This window comes from Labrus mixtus, chromosome 8 (genome assembly GCF_963584025.1).
Source record: "Labrus mixtus chromosome 8, fLabMix1.1, whole genome shotgun sequence".
Classification (NCBI taxonomy): domain Eukaryota; kingdom Metazoa; phylum Chordata; class Actinopteri; order Labriformes; family Labridae; genus Labrus; species Labrus mixtus.
In genome coordinates, this window is record NC_083619.1 from 13,368,254 (window position 1) to 13,383,329 (window position 15,076).

Consider the following 15,076-nt stretch of genomic DNA (forward strand, 5'->3'; position numbering starts at 1 on the left):
TCACTGTTCGACCCCCCCTCCCCCCACCCCCATCAATAAACATTCAGGGCCAGAGGATACAACAAACGTTAACTTCAGTGGTGCATCATTAAAAACGGCGATTATCCACCGCCTTTCTTGGAACCCCATGAATGAAAAGGTGGATCCTGTGGTTTCCCTGAAAACACGACTTGTCAGAGAGAAACTGAGGCCTACTGTCAGAGAGCAGCGTTAAACTCACTGATTCTTCTAACGGCTCAGAGCTCTGCTTCAAGATGGTAACAGATATCCATTATTTATATCAGCGATACGAAGTACAGAATGACAACTGAGAGATTCCCTGCTCAAAGGACAAAAGAGAGCGAGTGGTGTTCAGTGACTATTCCACGCCCGAGACCATTCTGTACTCCCAAAATGGAGTAATCACATCAGTGAGAGTTCAGCACATGTTCCCTTAAAAAAAAAAAAAAATGCAGCCACTGTCACTGAAACTGATGGATCTCCTGGAACATGAAACGTTTTCGCTTTCTTGATCCTGTACTTCTCAGGTCTACAGAGTGCTTGTTACATAATCAATCATGATGTTAGTATCCTTGATGCTGGCCTGTAGAAGACAAGTCAATAGTAATGAAGACACACAAACTTACATTTTATACCCTTATTACACTTTGGATGCTTTGTACAATAGTGCTGAACTTAAGACCTGCTTTTGTCATGCTTGATCTGATATATATATATAAAATGTGTAAATGCACTGTAAACTACAGTACTTGTAATGTGTGTGTGTATGCATGTGTGGATAGTGTTTGAGTGTGAGTGTGTGTGTGTGTGTGTGTGTGTGTGTGATGATGTGCAAAGGTGCGTGTGGTGGAACCTGCACCACACCAACAGTGAGAGGCTCAAATATGGCTTGTGTCACACATGGAGCGTGCTGCCACCCATAAGAGAGCTTCCTGTACATTTAGGGCCACTGAGGTTAAACAGAGCGAGGAGGCATGACGTCTCGTCCTGGCACCGGATCTGAATCACACTTTGCTAGTCATAACGTCAACACGCCAGGTTCAGAAACACACAATCCATGGCCCAACACTACAACAAACACGTTCAGACTAATTACAATAAGACAAAAACATTGGGGGGGAAATGTGCATGAGGAGATGGACTAAACTGGGTAATGAGCGCTACTGGAACAACACTTGTTCAAAAGAAAACTGTGCTGTAAGACCACAGGTTAATCAATCTCATGAAGAGTTGAAGTGAGGGATTATTCTGTATAGATTTCCTACTTTGGTCAACTGAACAGCTTATTTGTCACCTTATACCCTTAAGAGCCTCCAAATCGAGCCAATGAATATCACTCTGAAAGGGGAAAATTGCCAATAAAGACTACAAATTCTTCATAAACCATCTCAACAGCCTCACTCTAGGAACTTAAAGGAATAGTTAGAACAATAGGAAACGCTTAGTAGACTCTCTTGCTGAAGGTAACATAAGAAGAATGATACCACTCTTATGTCTATGCGCTGAATATGACAAGCTGCAGTGCACAGGCTAGCTTGACTTTGTATAAAGGCTGGAAACACTGGAAAAAAGGACACCTGTCTGTACAAAGGTAACAAATCAACCTACCAGCACCTCTACATTTAGAATCATTTTTGTTCAATGTATACAAAAATTGATTTGTAAAAGTTACACATGGTTTGCTGTAGACTTGTTCCTACTTCTTGTCTCCATACAGTCCCTGGCTACAGATGAAGAGTGGTATAAATCTTCTCAACTTACACTCACCTCACTAGCATTTTACCAAATTTTTGAACTACTCCTTTAATTCCGAAATTATTCCCAATCAATAAATATCACACATCAGTAAATTCTTAAGGGTCTACAGGCTTCACACTGGAGTGAGCGGATCAAATCTGACATGAGAATAACAAAGTAAACCTACACAGCTGTTCTATTAAAGCTAAAGAGTCGTCATCAACACAAACAGAGTGTGGCCCCCAAGTTTCCCTTGCACTACGACACTATCGTTCATGATCATATACAGTAGGAGGACTAGGAGGGGAAAAAGCAATCCAGACAAAATTGAAGTTATTCCCTGTAAGTTGCAGTTGCAATACTGCGGACTGTAAAAGACTAAACTTGCAGCACGGCCAGATAATGAAGTGTAAGCTGGCCACTCTATGACCTCATCAGAGTCAAAACTGAGGGAAAGTATAAGATATCTACAAAATATTCAAGCTGTGACAGATTTCCAGACCAGTCCTTGTGTTTCCACGATAACTGACAGTAAAGGGAAGGAGATGGACCCCCAAACCACACAAGTCAAGTAGGGTAGTGTTAGCTGGACGACAGTAAGGGAAATGCCCTGGTAGTCAGATGAATAACCATTAACAGGTAAACATGAGGCGGAGGGGGGAAAAGGGAGTAGGGTGCACCTGCTTGACCAGTGTTAGTCCACCGGAGAGAGAACTGGTCGAGCTGCGGAGGTATTCTTCATTCAAACACGCGCATTGGGGTTTGGGGGGGGGGGGGTTTAAGTATTGAGAAGTCTTCATAAGCCTCCTTCACTTTCATCCGTCCAAGTCTTCAGGATGTCCTTCATTTCTTTCAGCACTGCCTAGTTCACACACATACAAACATGCACTCTCACACATTATTCAGGTGTCCATGGAGATATGAGTACACACTTAACAATTACATCTACGGCTCATATTCACCAACATATCATACTTTAAAATGACATCTGTGTGCCTTTAACAGACAGAGTACTGTTGATGCCTACTGTGTCACATTGTAAAGCTGTGATTCATAATGTTCCCCTGTTAAAAACCTAGATCTCAGTTCTTGTTTTAGTGTTTTACAACAAACCGCTGCACAGATGGATGCAGCGGGTTACTTATTAAAAAGTGGTCTCACCTTTAACCGTTAATTATTTTAACATATGTTGTGTTAAAAAGTAACCTTAAGGTGTTCCGCTTCAAAGACAAACAGATGTGACAGAAAAAGAAGAAAAAAAAATCGCACATTTGTTTAGGTAGATTTCTCACCCTTAACAATCACACATGCTGACATCACATTCACTCAGTCACACTGTCATTCATACAAACAGAGAGGCTGTTGTTTGTTTCTCAGGCGTGCTGTGCAGCCAGGTCCTGGTTAATGAAGCGCCGTAGCCTCTCCAGGTACTGACTGTAAAGCTCAATGTCGTTGTGACCGGCTCCCTCCACCCAGAGGGGCTCCACGGCCTTGGGGCAGCGCTCAAACAGGGCGAGGCCGTGCGAGAAGTCGATCACCTCGTCCTCTGTACCGTGGATGATGAGCACCGGTGAAGGGATCTTCGACACTTTCTCAATACTGGAAGAACAATGAAGTAGGGTGTTAATGTACTGAACAGGTAATTGTAAGAAAATCCTGGAAACAGGTTTATCTTTTAATCAGTAATGACTATGAACACATACAGAGTCCAAAATGTTTTAAGAATTATGAAGGTGACTTCACATCAAATCTGTCTTTGAATATCACCGACCATTTATCATAATCAGTGAAACTCTAAAAGGTCATGAAAGGTTTGTGGTTTCTTATTTTATGAAGCAACTAGAGTTGCTTCAACAACAGCACATACAGTGTATTCAGTCATTCATCCATTCATATGGATTCTAATGGGGACGAGTTTTATTTGCATCCATTCAGATACTTATGTTTCCAACCATCTGTATGATCAAAATATGACTAAATCCAAATGAAATTGTACATTTTCTAAGAAAACCATCTATACCCTCTTTAATAACCAAATGATCAGAATCAGTTCAGAAATACCTAATTATACTTTATATTGATGAGTTATGTTTACCTGAATAATTAAAGGGATACTTCACCCATTTGCATTAAGCTTTGTATCATTAGAAACCTGGTAGTATTTTTGAATGGTCGTGCATCCCGCCCTCATTTCCCCCTGAGACGGGATATCTTTGTATTTTTAAGTCTGACAAGGAGCCTCCGATGACGCAAAAATCGTAATTTTGTATCATCAGCGGCTGTTGTGGTTAACGGGGGGTGAATCTACATCGTTAGTTCCTCATATTTTCGACAGGTGAAGTATCCCTTTAAAGTACATTATCTCATGCGTAGAAAACAAGGTATCAAGTAATGGGAATAACCAAACAATAATATTTTGCAAAGCCATTAATCCAATAGTTAAGGCATGCTAAATGAGATGCTATATTGCCCAAAATGTTATTGTATAACCGCAGAGTGTAATGTCTAAATAGATGGGTATATACATAAAATAAACTAATGGTTAAAAAATGGGAAAAAAAAAATGAAAATTGTATAGTCTTCTTCATTAACCAGACTTTAGTGCACAGGGAATTACAATAAGTGTATACAACCTCCACAAGATCAGACATAGATGTGTCATAATGATTCAGTGTAGCAACAAAAATATTATTTTAGCTTGGAAACATCAGGTAACAGCAGAGAAAACTGATTTTACGACAAGAATGGGCGGAGAAGTTCCATTATTATTTACATACCAGTATGTCCTTTTAATAACAGTTATAATTTGTCCCCATTCAAATTTGATGTTACTGACTAAACTCAAGGAAACACAGCATCAGTTTTCTTCCTTTCACAGCTACTTTGAAGTTTAGTGAATAACAGAATATAAAAATATCTTCTGAGAGTTATGTCACTTTATACTTTTAGAAAATAAATCTATATATTTTTTTAAATGCCACCACATAATAATCTCTCTGTTGAGAAAAACTTACTTGGGGAAGGCATCAAAACAGTACGTTTTCTTAGTGTCGGGGAAGGCCACTCTCATTCCAGAGGTAAGAGGAGAGTGGAGGACCACAGCAGCGCACTCAAACCGAGACGCCAAGTCGACTGTGGGCACTGTGCCAATGCTCTGTCCGTACAGGATGATATTTTCTGGGCTGATGCCGTACCTGAGACAACACACACAGATTTCAGATCAGACCATTACAATTCATTCCATTTCAGTTTGCAAGAAAAGATGTGCCTAAGGACTGATGCAATATATAAAGTATGCATATGTCCTTACATTAACATGGTTGGGTACCGTGTACAGTCCAACACACCAGAACAACTACCCCTGGTTTTTATGTTAATAATACAGTTCATTTATTCAAACCAAGAGATGTTTTGAAGAAGATCTATATCATTGGTCTAGTTCTGCAAAGAAAAAATCTGGATTATGCAAGTACATTCAGATCTTTTCAACATCAACTCAACTTCAACTTTATTTGTCCCCGGAGGGCGATTGGTTGCATCACTATTTCTTTATATAAGTTATAAATTTTTTAGAAGCCTTCAAAAATTCCCGACACCACCTGGGAGTCTAAGTTTCTGCCAACACGAGGTTCTTTACACAAGCTGGCAGCAGACAAAAGAGAGGATTGTTCATTATATTTTAGATGCTGCCACTTCTTGCAGAGCACAGTGTAACAGCCAATCATCAGCCTGTTTGATACAGAGCCATTATTGTGCTTTGATTCGACTGGTTGATGGTCAAAAGGAGGGTAATGTGGTCAGTAGGGACACGGGTTGTGTATAACTTTGCCAACCAAATGTTATTTTCACTCGAAGTAATTGGACCTCGATGTTAGTGACTGTCACTTCTTAATACCAAAGACGCTCAAATTGGCATTTGGTGTTTGTTTATTGTTTATTTTTGGACCCTGTGTGATGGGACCAGACAGTTTCTACCTGCTTACCGAGAGCGCAGGGCGTGCCAGGCAGCATCAATGTCAGCATACAGATTTTTCTCAGAGGGCTTGCCAGTGCTAACACCGTAGCCTGAGTAATCGTAGGAAAAAATGTTGCAGTTGATGCGGGTGCCTAAGCCGATGTAGAAGCTACTCATTTGGCCAAGGTCTACTGCATTGCCATGGGAAAACAACACTGTAAACCTAGGAGACAGAAAGAAGAAGAAGAAGAAGAAAGTTAAACAGCAGTCTGAGACTAAGCAGGAACTATTCTAATAGACTAATAAAAAATACTAAACTAAAAATACGTAAGCATTTGGTTTCCAACAAAAGAAAGAAGAGCTGCCCTTTATAAAGAACAATCAAAACCTAGAGTTAGAGGGTTGCGTGCGCAGGCAGAATAAATTGGTGGGGATGGTGTTCAGGGGGTGATATGTGTCTTACCTTGCATTAGGGGCACAGCGAATGTACATGCACCCAACCCTGTTCCCTCGGCTAGATCTAGTTAGGAACACGTCCGTTACATCCAGCTCTCTCTGTGAATACTGGAACTCTGCTCTCTCTGTGAGGTGAAGCTTCCACCTGGGCTCACTTCCACCGCTACTACTGCTGGCGCTGGCAGTGCCACCTGCAGTGCCACCTGCAGTGCCACCTCCTCCACCACCTCCTCCGCCACCTCCCCCTACACCACCACCACCACCTCCACCTCCCCTGTCACCTCCACTACTAGTGCTTAGACGGGAGCGCAGTCCTGGGGCTCCGAGAGAGGGCAGAGCAGCCCCGGAGCTGGACCCTGAGGCAGCTCCAGAGCTTGGATCTGGGTCAGGGAGAAGGGCGTAGGTTGGCTCTGGAGGGAGGAAAGCCAGCTTGGCTGCAATGCGGCTGGGGCAAGGAGGGCAGCAGAATAGGCAGCATAGCTCTCTTATAGACAGACCGTTCATCTTCTGGTCAAAAATAACATGGGAGACAAAGCAATTAGTTGGAAAAACAGTATGAGGACAGTATGCAGGAAACTTAATCTTTCAGTTTTGATTCACTGCAGGGTTTCCATCAGTCGTGTATTAGCAGTTCATAGAAATGCTTTAAAAAAACATCTCCTCTGTCATTGGAAGAAATCATTAAATTAAAAAAAAATATGAAATAAGATTTTCTAAGATTTAAGCAAAAATGAGCACTAAAACTACACCACTCATCAAAAGCAGCATATTAGATTTATCTGTTGTTTTTTTATTGTCATCTAGTCACAAAATTGATTTGTGGTTGGGTCAGGAACAGCAGGATTCATATGTCTTCCACCTCTGTCTCATCCTCTATTGCTTTGTGGTATAGCATCAGAGAGAATTGTTGCAAAATTGGCACACAAAAGAAACCACACATTTCAGAGGTTGGAAGAGACATAAGAGATGGTGTTTAAAACCTGCGTTAACAGCTTCTGACAGAAACCCTACTCCAATATAGTTTAAAAAAAACGTACCTGGATTTAGAAATCCCTGGCTCTTGAAATGAATTGGCACACAAAGGAGCCAAGGTTTCTTGTTCTAGTCACTGAGCCAGCTGGATCTTAACACAAGAAATGATAACATATTGACATTGCTTGACATCATGTGGCAACATAATAAAGATGATAAACATATATAAAATGCATGAAGGCCTGGTGCTTTAGTGTGGCTGTTTGTACATGACAGTAGCATTAAGAAGATAAAACAAACAGGTCCAATTAATTAAAAATAAACACATATACATTGAGCAAAATGTTTAAAGTAACCTGAAAGAACAAAAACTGAGGTAGAGAATTCAAAATAAACATGTGGGAGCCAACAACAGGGTTAGAAAGTATTGTGTTATTGTTATACTGTTAACACACCAACTACAGCTTATTAAAGATAAAGTTTATGTATTTATCTCACAGCGGGATGATGTGATTCAGATGTCCTGGTGTGATCATGATTAAAACACATCCTCTCACGGCCGCAGAGAGACTGATATGCTAATGTTGCTACATGGTTAAATAAGGTATTAACCTCTAATGTTAGCCGGTGATGTGGGCACATAGCAGGTGCAGTATGTTAACCATGCATGCACGCAATTTACAGAACAGAGAATGGATCATGTCCTTTAAGCAATTCAAAACTCAGTGAATAGCCAAATGGAAGCTAGCAGTCAAAAAATATAATCACTGGTTGTTAGCAAGGAAAGCCGCTAGCGGCGGCGCTTAGCGAGCTAGCCTCTAAGCTAGCTACTTACCGATTCACAGTAGGTCGGCAGGCAGGCTGGTGTGCTCATACAAATACAAAGATGCAGCACAAGACTTCGAAAAACCTCCTTCCGTCTTGACATTTATGTATTTACTCATATGTAATGACATTTGTCGTTGGCTAGCTAGCTGAAATTCATGGCAACCAGATTTTTTTTCTACTACTGCCCGTCTAAACCCGGAAGTGACGTAGGAGATTGTTCGTTTCTAAAAACTTTATTACAATTGCATTAATATTATTTATCCATATTTCATTTATTGTTTAATGAAATTCCCTAAAAATGTTTACAGGTATGTGTAATAATTGAAACTATGACGACTCAGAACATTTTACAGTTTTGTCCCCTCAAAGATCAGTTTTCTCAGTCAAGACAAAAGGATTGTTGTCAATAAATGTAATTTTTTACAAAGATATGTCCTCCGATGGCTTCATTTTAAAATCTCTTGATTGAATATGTCATAGAAAATAATACAAATTATATAAAACATTTATCTGAATCAGAACAAAAAAAAAACAGCATAAGGCTATATAAATTACATTTTAATTGATTCACTTCAGTCTATCTTTAAAAGCCTGAGCAGAATGTTGGAACATATGTTTGGATCCTTCTAAAAAAATACAAGTCCTTTATTTAAAATACGAAATCATTTGCAAAATTAATTCTAATACGTTTTTGTTTTTTTGCAGCAACAGCAGACTGCCTTCTTTAAAGTTCAAATTGTTCTGGCAATCTCTCAACTGATCTCTCTACATTGTGCAAGATGCTTTGTTTCCATCTTTGCTGCATGCCCATAAAAAATGTCTTCAACCTAGAAATATACGCAAAAAATGAATTAGTCTATATAAAACACTTATCAGATAATATGGGCAAAATTCAGCATTTTTTAAGCATTAGTCCACGTGTTAACAATTAGTTAAATGTAAGAACCTTAAAGGTAGTTTAGTAGTGCTCCTTTATATACAGCTTGGTCATTTTTACAGCGTTCTGTAAAATAAATCTAATTTAAGAAGGTTTTTTAGATTTGAATGCAAAGTCTTATTTTGTGTTATTATTACTGTGAAATAATCAAATGCTAAAGTATTACAAAAAAGTTCCGAAATAAATAAGTGGCATTTGTATTTCTATGTATGATTTGTTTCCAAGGCTCAACTGGTCCAGCATTTTATAGGCATTTTGAAACCGAATTTAAATGAAACCCATTTATGTTCAGTGTGTGATCGTTTCTAACATACACGTTGGTGTCACTTCTCTTTGCAACCTTGCAAAAAGACTGATTCTGTCTAATGAATGTATTTATTTAGTTAGACTTATTGTTTCCTATTGTTTAATACTGTCTGAACAGCTTTGTCTAACACCTATTTCCATAATGATTACACAGAACGTGTGTGTGTGTGTGTGTGTGTGTGAGAGAGAGAGAGAGAGAGAGAGAGAGAGAGAGAGAGAGAAAGAGAGAGAGAGAGAGAGCGAGAGAGAGAGAGAGAGAGAGAGTGAGAGAGAGATCCTCCATTCATCATTGATCCACTGCAGGACTGGGTTTCAGGGGCTGTGAATTATGGGCCCCTGCTGTCACAGTGACTGCTCTGCGTTTGGACATTTCACCTCGACACTGTAAATTTTGAAGGGGAGGATTTCACATTTTTGCTGACTACTAATCTCAGGTCCATAGTTTGGCCAAAAGCAGACAGACAGCCGGCCGGTACCCCCGACAGAAGACTTAGTGCGCAATTGCAGAATTTGGGATTTTGAGGCTGTAAGAAACCGCATTTTGGATCATAAGTGACCGTTTACTCTGCAGACTCCTTCTCTTTCCAAATGGGAAAGAAAACAACGTTTTGTAGTTGACTGGGCATTTTGGACGCGCTCGCTAAACGGTGATGCTACGGCGGCGCGCAGGGACCGCTGAGGGAAGAGACAGGTGAGGTGCGGCTGAGGAGCTGCTGTTATTTCTCTGAGGCTTTGGATACCGAGAGCCGTGCTATCCATCAGACCCCGTTTCTCTACTGAGAGGGACAAGAGCGACCGGAGAGAGCGAGCTGGCGACTGGCACCTGCCTCCGCCTCCCTACCTGGCCATCTGGTGCGGTGAGTGAGCCAAATGGTGGGACTGGGAGATGATTTAAGTGTCGAAGGAGACTGGGGGGGGGTTGGAGTGGATGAACAGGTATATCGAGCGTGTGCGCATTTTTATTACTGCCACCAAACGCGATGGTGCATTATTTCTACCCCGGGTGTGTTTGGCATCGCTCTGGACATGTGTGGACATGAACTGCTCTTTGTTTCTGCTGCAAGTTTCATGTTGTATCTGCATCATCTTTGTCGAAAATCATTGTTCTCTCACGTGTTGCATATTGGTCCTCACTGTGCCAAGCCATCACGTAGGTTTGAAGTGATGTCTCAGCAGAATAAGAGCTTGTAATTCTTGCACATTTTAGAGCTGCAATGCAAAGACGAGTACAAAGCCTGAGGAAATCCGTATGGATCACGACCCGATCGTAATTCGGGACGTAAACGAGGCTTATTGCTTTCAGGTGTTATATTTAATTGCTGCCCCGTGACAATGTTTTATTAAATATTTGCTTAAGGTCTCCTGTTAAAGGTCACATGTGATGATTTGGCAGCCCATAAAGCCAATTGATTATGTCATTACCCAGTCACAGGAGGAAAACAGGAGTGGCACTGAGCACACTACATTTAAGAAATTAAACATAGCCTTGTTATTAAAGATTTAGGCAAGAATACCCCATATGTATTTCCTATCATCAAAACTGATAGATCCAAACATAGCTGTTATATTAGTAATATTCTTTAACGCATGTTTTTTTTTTCAAAAGATGAGTCTTTCTCTCACAATAACTTATCAGCTAAATGGCACTCCACATTGGACCCTCCACAACCTTCTTGGCCCAAGTTAAATGCTCACTCACTGCCGTCCCAGCTCTCACTGAAGTGATTTAGTAGTTTTATGTAATTTATTGTTTACAGCTTCATCCTTCACACTAAAAGCTATCCAGCTCTTACTGAAGGACTTTAACAGCTCCAAGCTGCTGCTGTTTATGTTTGTGTTTGTGAGGTGAAAGGCAAAAAAGAGATGGTTGGAGTTAAAAAAAGAAAGAAAGAAAGAAAGAAACAAGAAGAGGGAGAGGAGAGGGAGAGACATAGATATAGACAGACAGACTGGGAGATACAAAGGATAAAGTGTGGCAGATAGCAATCTGGCACGCAGACTACAGCGAGGATGTAAACAACGGAGAAGCAAATGATGGAGCAGAGAGCTGCAAGTGAACGAGTGCTGAGGAGAGAAGGGCTGCAGACAGCAGTCTGAGCGGGTGTGAATGGTCTCCCTGTTAGCCCCGCTTGCCCACACAGACAGCCACACAGCAGCCGTGCGAGCAGGTGCTAACCCCACCACACAGCCACAGCAGGGAACAACAGGTGCAGCCACTGTTTCCTCCAGCCTCCACCCGCCCATCCCAAAACATCCTCAAAACACTCCCTGCCTGAGCTGAGGGGAACCAAATGGATCCTTCAATCCACATTTAGGAAAATAGCACACAAAGGCCAGGCTTGAGTAATTCAATTAGGAAATTAATTACACTGCAAACAAAGTTGGAAGCACTTGAAGCAATAAGGCAGAACAGGCTGCAGGTAAAAGGCAATCTAAGAGAGCTTCAGGGTGAGACAACTGCCCAGGGGGACATTTAATGAGCTCTATTGATCACACAGGACCCTATTCAATCACACATGCTAAGCCGCAAACACGCCATCTCAAGCACGGAGAAGAAAAAAAAGATTGGATTGCAGCATAATACAGAATGCTCTCAAAGGGAGTAAATCTACGGCAGATTAGTGTGCTGGGGTTGCTAAGGAGCATGTTTCTAGAATTGTGTAAGAAGACTGTCTGAGATCTTCTGTGTGTGTGTCTTTGTGTGTGTTAAATAGTGTGAGATGAATCAGACAGAAGATGTTGGAAGGAGAGAGTTGTTACCTAACAGCTTCTCTGTTCCCTTTGCCAAAAGAATACGTCAAGCAATCAGCGTCACATTTCTCCTCTTTACCTCTACTGCTCAGGGAGGAACATTGACTGTTAGTCTCTAAGCTGCCTCTAAATCTGTTGTTTTTCTACTTCATATCAGACCATGGGATTGATTTGTTTCTTTTTTGCCAAACCACGTACGACAGCATCTTAAAGAAACCCAAAAATGTTTTTTTCTTCCCAAATGTGATACCTCACCTACTGTAGATTTCCTTGTTTTCTCTCAGTACGAAGAAAACGCCCACTCCTTCTGTATGAAGGAATTCCAAACTGTGTTTTTGTGATGTTCAAATAAACTTCAAGTAACTTTTTTAAACTAGCTCTATCAACTCCCATCAGCCCCAAAGTAACCACTTCGCTCTGCTCCAGAAAGAAGACAGGATTAGACTCTAATCTGATCAGAAAATAAAGCAAAGTTCTGACTAGCACCAAGAGATTTGAAGGAATGCTTATTTTTCTAAAAAGCCGCCAGTAACAGGAGTCTCAGTCTCACATGGGGTGCAGTGTTTATCTGGTGGGATTTCTTAAGTACAAAATCCACATTTAAAAAGGGTGTTGAAGCCTGTAGACCTCAGGGCAGTAAGATCAAAGGGAACCCTCACTGGCCAGGCATCTGCTGGGTGACCTATTCTAGCAGGGTCCTCCTCAAAACGAGCACCTTAGGGAGTCATTGTGCAGGATTAAAGAGGGCGGAGGGTCACGGAGACAGGTATATTCCAAATAAACTACCTCACGCAAAACGTTCTCCTTCTCTGTGTGGATGTGGGAGCTTTTCAGACAAGTTCTTGCAGATGTTAAAAGGTGAAAAGTAGCAGAGGAGCATCACCTTTTGCAAACTCTGCGGTAAATCGTCCATGGCGCTTTAATCTTGAGATAAATGATGGTCATGTGGATGTATGATGTGTATGCGGTGGCTGTATCAGCCTTTGTAATAATGCCTCGCAGTTGTTTTCATGTAGAAACCCCTCATATACTTTACAGCAGCCATGCATCTTCACTTTTATGACTCTGTCTTCCCTGATTCCTCCCCTGAGGTGCAGCTACTCCTTTATGCATCCCTGTGCACATTGTGTGGGCTATAACGTGCTAACATGTGTGTTCATCTTACAGAGTGTTACTTCTATTACTGTATCACGTTACCGTCAGCTCAGACACGCCCTCATCTGCCAAACAAACAAGCAGTTAAGAGCACATACATGGTATACATGCAAGTGTGCATGCATATTATATGTGTGTATTGGTTGCAGTGTACGTGAGCAACATTAAAAGTACTCTTGAGTTAGTTTGTCTTTAAAATGAGCCAGTCTCTTTGCATGCAGCTGCTCCTCCCGTCTAAACTGCCATGCAATTTGGTGGTGAGTGATATCGCAGCTGTTTCAACTCACAACGATGGAGGTAGTATAATCTTTCACCTTTTGTGGTCTTGTTTACATCACCAAATTGCAAAGGGAGAAAATGACCATCCACTTCAGGCTTTCAGCAAGTCTCTTATAGACATTTTCACTCACACACACACAAACAAGTAAAACAATAACAAAATAACCTTTTCTCAAATGCCAGCGCTGAGGCTCTTGACTTTTATTTCTTTTTGGAAAATACAGGGAGGTTTATTTATATATATGTATTTCTTGCCTGCTTGGTCTATCTTCTTGAATTTCTCCTACTTTTGTTGTCCAACAAATTCAGCGAGGACCTAAGCCAACAGCAGCTTTAGTTATGGCAGCTTAGCCACAGGGATTTGGAAGACTTTTTTATTTGGAGATAAAGGCGCATCCGAGTCCTTTGTCTCCCAGCTACTCGAGATGGTTTTGCAGCCAATGAAGCTTTGTTGTGGCTAATCTTTCTCTCTGCTTCATCCTGTCCTCTCGCACACCCATCCCCTCTTTTCTTTGCAACAAACACAACTTTTCTCCCTTTTAATTACGGCTTTTCATCTGGGACCCAGTCACAACTGAGAGGAGAGCAGCAGCAACACAATTATACCTACGAGGAGGAGAGAGAGCTCTCTGGAGAGGTGTTGTCTCTGCGTACGTGTGTGTTGGGGTGTGTCTGTGCGTGCATACATCATGGGCCTGTGTGTGAGTGTGTGTGTGTGTGTGTGTGTGTGTGCACTCACATGTCAATCCACTCACAGGTTCATTTTTGTTGACATTTTGATGTAAGTTGTGTGTGGACCACCTATTGTGAGCTATGATCCTCTTAGCAGGCTTCTGCCAAAAGAGCTATATTTACTCTTACTGGTGATCACAGCACACACAGAGCAACATGATGAGAGTATGAGCTACCTTTCAGCCCCATGCCTCCTTCTATAACAGCAGAGGAGAAGCACTAACAGCATGTGAGATGTATGGTAATGGCTGTCACTTTGAGACAGAACCTATTTAGCATATTTGGAAAAAGGTAAAGGCAGCGCTGTGGTTAACAAAATCTGGAAGAAACCAAACCGGAATAAAGCAAACAAATACGATTCTCTGCAGGTATGAAAACGACAAGAACACCAATTTCCAGCAATATAGATTATCGGTCTTTGTTCTGTACATAAGAAAAATCTCAAAGCTCCCCAGAGACGAAGCTACCTTAAACAGTACAAAATGCACCATTACCACCGCATGACGATCACACTAACAGTACGTTAAAACAGGTTAAATTCTTAGATGAAAAACCCTGTCACTGCTGTGTAATTAGACCACATCTTCATTACTGTCATACGCACTAGTGTGTGTGTGTGAGTGTGTGTGTGTGTGTGTGTGTGTGTGTGTGTGTGTGTGTGTGTGTGTGTGCGTGCGCGCGCGCGTGTGTCTGTGTGTTTGGGTGTGCACGTGTGCTTGTGTGTGTTCGAATCTGTGCTCATAGTGTGTGTCTGAGTGCGTGCACAGAATACTCATGTGCTCGCCCCCAGCTTGGAGCTGTGCAGTGAATGTATATGTGCTTACTGCAGTCAAACTCTGGTTAGGAACGTTTGCCCTTGCTGCAGCTTTTGTACAGCACTATAAACGTGTGTGATCGTGTGTGTGGTTGGTTGTGTGTTGTTTGTCATGTGCATTTCTGTGCAGCACCAAAAGTACACTCATCACCTG

The 15,076-nt window shown here is 41.5% G+C and overlaps 2 protein-coding genes across 3 annotated transcripts in view; one reads left to right on the forward strand and one right to left on the reverse strand.

Moving 5' to 3' along the window:
* Positions 1 to 563: 563 nt before the first annotated feature.
* On the reverse strand, positions 564 to 8,140 carry LOC132979005 (alpha/beta hydrolase domain-containing protein 17A-like). 2 transcript variants are annotated; one of them, XM_061044443.1, is made up of 6 exons: positions 7,956 to 8,140; positions 7,186 to 7,271; positions 6,156 to 6,652; positions 5,721 to 5,915; positions 4,752 to 4,931; positions 564 to 3,336 (listed from the first exon to the last, which is right to left on the reverse strand). In XM_061044443.1, the coding sequence occupies exons 3-6, from the start codon at positions 6,650 to 6,652 to the stop codon at positions 3,111 to 3,113; spliced, it is 1,098 nt and encodes a 365-aa protein (XP_060900426.1). In that variant the 5' UTR covers positions 7,186 to 7,271; positions 7,956 to 8,140; the 3' UTR covers positions 564 to 3,110. The 2 variants fall into 2 exon arrangements, with proteins under 2 accessions (XP_060900426.1, XP_060900425.1); XM_061044442.1 differs by having other exon boundaries at positions 6,156 to 6,655.
* A 1,219-nt stretch (positions 8,141 to 9,359) lies between these two features.
* The window catches only part of LOC132979007 (semaphorin-6B-like), a 33,043-nt gene continuing 27,326 nt past the window's right edge, over positions 9,360 to 15,076 (forward strand). The window contains exon 1 of the mRNA XM_061044445.1: positions 9,360 to 10,048. The gene's annotated coding sequence lies outside the window, so the exon portion shown is untranslated. The remainder of the gene's footprint in view (positions 10,049 to 15,076) is intronic.

Coding starts and splice junctions, on each gene's coding strand:
- LOC132979005 (XM_061044443.1), bottom strand. CDS start 6,652: ATGAACGGTCTGTCTATAAGAGAGCTATGCTGCCTATTCTGCTGCCCT. Junction 4,932..5,720: donor TGGCACGCCCTGCGCTCTCG/GTAAGCAGGTAG, acceptor GTGTTGTCTCAG/GTACGGCATCAGCCCAGAAA. Junction 3,337..4,751: donor TGTTTTGATGCCTTCCCCAA/GTAAGTTTTTCT, acceptor TTGTTCTTCCAG/TATTGAGAAAGTGTCGAAGA.